Source organism: Lipotes vexillifer, unplaced genomic scaffold (assembly GCF_000442215.2).
Source record: "Lipotes vexillifer unplaced genomic scaffold, Lipotes_vexillifer_v1.1 scaffold75, whole genome shotgun sequence".
In the NCBI taxonomy this organism is placed as follows: Eukaryota; Metazoa; Chordata; class Mammalia; order Artiodactyla; family Lipotidae; genus Lipotes; species Lipotes vexillifer.
This window is the reverse complement of record NW_006771517.1, coordinates 1,989,640-1,995,363: the sequence shown is the minus strand read 5'-3', so window position 1 is coordinate 1,995,363 and position 5,724 is coordinate 1,989,640. Positions and strand designations below refer to the sequence as shown.

The 5,724-nt window shown below is 41.5% G+C and overlaps 1 protein-coding gene across 3 annotated transcripts in view; it reads left to right on the top strand.

The window, feature by feature from the left end:
* Positions 1-5,459, top strand: part of TPX2 (TPX2 microtubule nucleation factor) — a 55,965-nt gene extending 50,506 nt beyond the window's left edge. The window contains exons 15-17 of one of the 3 annotated variants that reach the window (XM_007446867.1): positions 2,305-2,416; positions 3,069-3,256; positions 4,655-5,459. In XM_007446867.1, the coding sequence (XP_007446929.1) occupies positions 2,305-2,416; positions 3,069-3,256; positions 4,655-4,765 (411 nt within the window). In that variant the 3' untranslated portion in view covers positions 4,766-5,459. The remainder of the gene's footprint in view (positions 1-2,304; positions 2,417-3,068; positions 3,257-4,654) is intronic. The other 2 variants (XM_007446868.1, XM_007446869.1) reach the window with 2 other exon arrangements.
* Positions 5,460-5,724: the final 265 nt, after the last annotated feature.

The window sequence follows — 5,724 nt, the reverse complement described above, 5'->3', positions numbered from 1 at the left end:
CACACCCTCTCCAGCATTTGTTGTTTCTAGATTTTCTGATGATGCCCATTCTAACTGGTGTGAGGTGATACCTCACTGTAGTTTTGATTTGCATTTCTCTAATATTAGTGATGTTGAGCAGCTTTTCATGTGCTTCTTGGCCATCTGTATGTCTTCTTTGGAGAAATGTCTATTTAGGTCTTCTGGCCGTTTTTGGATTGGGTTGTTAGTTTTTTTAATATTGAGCTGCGTGAGCTGTTTATATATTTTGTAGATTAATCCTTTGTCCGTTTTCAAATATTTTCTCCCATTCTTCTTTGGTTTCCTTTGCTTTGCAAAAGGTTTTAAGTTTCATCAGATCCCATTTGTTTATTTTTGTTTTTATTTCCATTATTCTAGGAGGTGGATCAAAAAAGATCTTGCTGTGATTTTTGTCAAAGAGTGTTCTTCCTATGTTTTCCTCTAAGAGTTTTATAGTGTCTGGTCTTACATTTAGGTCTCTAATCCATTATGAGTTTATTTTTGTGTATGGTATGAGGGAGTGTTCTAATTCCATTCTTTTACATGTAGCTGTCCAGTTTTCCTAGCACCAGTTATTGAAGAGACTGTCTTTTCTTCATTGTATATCCTTGCCTCCTTTGTCATAGATTAGTTGACCATAGGTGCGTGGGTTTATCTCTGGGCTTTCTATCCTGTTCCATTGATCTATATTTCTGTTTTTGTGCCAGTACCATATTGTCTTGATTACTGTAGCTTTGTAGTATCTATTTTTGTTTTTTTTTTTTTTTTTTTTTTTTGCGGTACTCGGGCCTCTCACTGTTGTGGCCTCTCCCATTGCGGAGCACAGGCTCCGGACGCGCAGGCTCAGCGGCCATGGCTCACAGGCCCATTCGCTCTGCGGCCCGTGGGATCTTCCCGGACCGGGGCACGAACCCGCGTCCCCTGCATCGGCAAGCAGACTCTCAACTACTGCGCCACCAGGGAAGCCCCATATTGTCTTGATTACTGTAGCTTTGTAGTATAGTGTGAAGTCAGGGAGTCTGATTCCTCCAGCTCTGTGTTTTTTTTGTGTGTGTGTGCAGTACACAGGCCTCTCACTGTTGTGGCCTCTCCTGTTGCGGAGCACAGGCTCTGGACACGCAGGCTCAGCGGCCATGGCTTACGGGTCCAGCCGCTTCGCGGCATGTGGAATCTTCCCGGACCGGGGCACGAACCCACGTCCCCTGCATCGGCAGGCGGGCTCTCAACCACTGCGCCACGAGGGAAGCCCTCCAGCTCTGTTGTTTTCCCTCAAGACTGCTTTGGCTATTCGGTGTCTTTTGTGTCTCCATACAAATTTTAAGATTTTTTGTTCTAGTTCTGTAAAAAATGCCATTGGTAATTTGATAGAGATTGCATTGAATCTGTAGATTGCTTTGGGTAGTAGAGTCATTTTCACAATCTTGATTCTTCCAATCCAAGAACATGGTATATCTCTCCATCTGTTTGTATCATCTTTACATCAGTGTCTTATAGTTTCTGCATACAGGTCTTTTGTCTCCCTAGGTAGATTTATTCCTAGGTATTTTATTCTTTTTGTTGCAGTGGTAAATGGGAATGTTTCCTTAATTTCTCTTTCAGATTTTTCATCATTAGTGTATAGGAATGCAAAAGATTTCTGTGCATCAATTTTGTATCCTGCAACTTTACCAAATTCATTGATTAGCTCTAGTAGTTTTCTGGTGGCATCTTTAGGATTCTCTATGTATAGTATCATGTCATCTGCAAACAGTGACAGTTTTACTTCTTCTTTTCCAATCTGTATTCCTTTTATATTTTGTTTCTTCTCTGATTGCCATGGCTAGGACTTCCAAAACTTTGTTGAGTAATATTGGCGAGAGTTTTCCTATAGGTTTTACAATCTGGATTTTGCTCATTGTATTCCCAACATGTTGATTTAATATGTTCCTCTATCTCCTGTGTTTCCTATAAATGAGTAGTCAGATCCAGAGGCTTGACTAAATTCTGGTTAGATTCTTTTTGGGGTTGGGAGGGAGAATACTTTACAGGTGATCGCATCCAGGGGTATATTAATGTCTACTTGCTTATTTTTTGTGAAGTTAAGTAGGCCTTAAATGTATCTTAAAGGTATTTTCTAGTTCTCAGTGGGTTCAGATGTTATTAGTCTGATCTACTTAATGTAAAAGGGATTTTAATTGAGTTTAGATTAAATCACCTGCTGTCTTTGTAGATGAAACTGTTCAGAAACATTCGAACTTGAGTCATTGAAATGGTAGTTATGGAAAGTAGTGTGGCTGCTTATCTGACAGATTTTCTTTCTAATAGCTGGAGGAAGAACTAAAACAGCAGAAAGAAGCAGCTTGCTTCAAGGCTCGTCCAAACACCGTCATCTCCCAGGAGCCCTTTGTTCCTAAGAGAGAGAAAAAATCCCTTACTGGTAGTATTTTATGTATTCTTGGGGCATTGGGGCAGAATGGTTAGACTTCCTGGGACTCAGTTGTGTCAGTACAGTGCTGTGTCAACCAGAAGCGTCTGCCTGTAGAGGATCTAGTTTTTTCTCCCCTAATAGCTCTTTATTGAATCCAGCAGCTATGTTGATTTGTAGAGTGTGTTGGGGTCAGATTCATAGAATAAGCACCTGGCATTTCAACAACAATTTTACTTTCCCCACCCAGAGAGTAGCAAGTAAGTGAGGGAGAGCCAGGACTTCTTTCTGGAGTTCACCCTAAAGCAAACCTTAGATAGAAAACATTTGATTCCTTAAGCACTGGGCAGCATTTCAAAAAAGTGGGATTCTTTTTCTAAATCTGTCTCACAATCACTGTGTAGTTTTGAGCAAGCTACTTCACCTGTGTAGGTCTTGCTTTTCTCCTAATTAGATGATTTATAGGGGCCTTTCCAATGATTTATAGGGGTCCTTAAAATTTTAGGACTTTTTGTATGTGGTTTACTCCACCTTTCTCCCAACTAGGCTTCCTTAGAGCTCCATCTTTCTGTTGCCATGCGTATCTATCACTTGCTGGATCTGTGGGGCTGGGTTTATGCAAGTCTTGCTTGTGCACCAATATTCTCTCTGTTTCTGTACTCAGAGGGCCTTTCTGGTTCTCTAGTTCAAGAAACTTTTCAGCTGGCCACGGAGAAGAGAGCCAGGGAGCGGCAGGAGCTGGAGAAGAGAATGGCTGAGGTGGAAGCCCAGAAAGCCCAGCAGTTGGAGGAGGCCAGGCAACAGGAGGAAGAGCAACAGAAGGAGGAGCTGGCCAGACTACGGAAAGAACTGGTAACTGGGCAGCATGAGCGCTGACTAACCCATGGTTGCGTCTGTTTTGTTTTATCTGTACCTTGCCTTGTTCCAGAAAGGATCTAAGGTGGCCTCCAAGGATACATCAAAGTTGAGTGAAAATGAGAAGTCAGACAAACCAGGGGTGGTGACAAAGTTGAGGAGTGAACGAGGCTAAAGATGTGTACATTGTGATCCATGGATCTGCTAAGTGATATAAACAAGCAGTTATTTAACAAATACATTTATCTTTGATCCTGAATTCAGTCAGAATTTCTTCCAGGGATCTAAATAAGGAGGACATCAGGTGCTATACTAGTGCACAGTGATATATTTGTAGGACTCTTTATTTAACTTTTTATTATTGCCTTAAGGCTTAAGGAAACCAATGTGTTTTACAATTAGAATACATAGGTAGGGAAGGACATGGGAATTGTGTGACAACTATATTTTCATTTTCCTCCTAATACTTGACTCAAATTCCTTGGAGTTATAGTGCATATCAGTCCAGGTTACCTTCCATGTTAACACTAGATAATGATTTAAATATTAGTTATCCAAAAAGAAAGCTTAATTCACATTAAGGATCCTTTCACTAGGAGGGCAGCAAGCCACATTAACTGCATTAATTAGGAAGAACACAGTTTTAGATAGAATTTCATATGCTTAGTAAAAGGATGAATATAGCAATATGTAAGTTGTTGAGGTTTTGTCTAAAAGTGCTAAGCCAGCAGCTGATACAGCTGTTGGTAGAGGTGACTGGCCACAGGAGGGCTCTAGGGACAAACTATTAAAGGGACTAGCTTCCTGACAAAATCCAAGCTACCGTATGCTGACTGGATGTACTCACAAAACCAGCCTCAAGTGTTTTGACTTTTCTAAAGCACTTGAATCCTGCCTCTTGTGATTGTCTGTTTCATAGAATTCTCTACTAATCTGGCTTGATTCAGGGTTGATTTTAGACTGTAAGAAGGATGGATGGGACCATGCCTTCTCCTGGCAACCTTTCTTGGTTATTTTATTTTATTTATTTATTTTTGTCCATGCTTTTGATGAATATTAAGACTCAATAATCTTAAGATTGTACTCTGGCAAATTCTTAACATGTATCTCCTTTCTGCTGCAATTGAGTACAGCCCCGTTATACCCTAGTACCGAACAGTCAAACTGGAGATAGGTGCAAGCTGAGGGATCCAGCAAGACCTGAATAGAAACCTACTTGAGCTCCAGAGCTCTTGTGCTTTGCTGCTAGACTGTGTTGCCTCCCCCCAACCCCCAAATTAGTGACTGGGATTTGCAAAACTATACAAAAATGTTCTCAAGAAGAGGAGCAAAAACACCCATAAGTGTAGTTCTCTAACATCCTTATCAATGGTAACTTTATTTTTCTCACTGCAGGTACACAAGGCAAATCCAGTACGCAGGTACCAGGGTGTGGAAGTCAAGTCAAGTGACCAGCCCTTGACCGTGCCTGTATCGCCTAAGTTCTCCACTCGATTCCACTGCTAAACTCGGCTTTGAGCTGTGGACACCGTCTGGGAACCAGAGCTACTCTTCCCATTAAACCAGGAGCCTTCTTTGTCACAGGGGCATGGAGAGAACCCATTTCTCCAGGCTTTTTCCTACCCATGCCTGACAAGTGTGGACTCCAATTTCATTGAGAGCTGTTTTCCTACATTATTGTGGCTAATAATGAGACTCAACTCATGTATGTCTCAACCAGACTCCATGTAGTTATTTCCTTGGAACCATCAGTTGACCTTTAATATGGGTCTTAACTCTGACTAGAATTTAAAGTCTCTGTATCAGTACAGTGTAACTTCTGTTGCCCTTACCCCCCGCCCCCCTTTTTTTCCTATTTTAATCAGAAAATAAAGATAGTTAAATACTGAGATAGGATTTAAGTCATGAATTAAATGAGGAACCATCAGTAGTATGTCAGATTCTTTCCTCTTCTCTATGCAAAATGAATTTAGAGTTAAGGAGCCCTTCGCTACGAGGGGGGAAGCCTCATTAACTGCATGACGAGGAAGAGACTTGACTGACGGGAACCTCACAGCAGCCATCGGCTGGCCTCGGGTAGAGCTTGCTGTTCAGGCACGTTCTTCCCTTGTTGGTGCTGATGATAATAGGGGGCGCTGAGTAGTACACGTTTTAAGTCCTCCAGTGACCTAGACTGGAATAAATATGTTTGTCTTCCCTCCCTGATTTTGTTATTTGATGTTTTTAAATCTGTCCCCCTTTGGAGGTCACATCTTATTGGGGAAGTGGGTACTTTGAGAGGAGGGTCTCGGAACTTTTAAAAGCATAGGCTCTGTCCTTAAAGGAAAGAGCTTTGTGACTTTTTTCTGTCTTATGTCAGAATATCCTTCCATATTTTGTTAACTCCCTCCTAGGAGCCACTCTGGAAGCCTGTTATGCCTTCAAAACAGACTGTGCCTTCTTCTCTAAATGTGTTTTTTCTCATC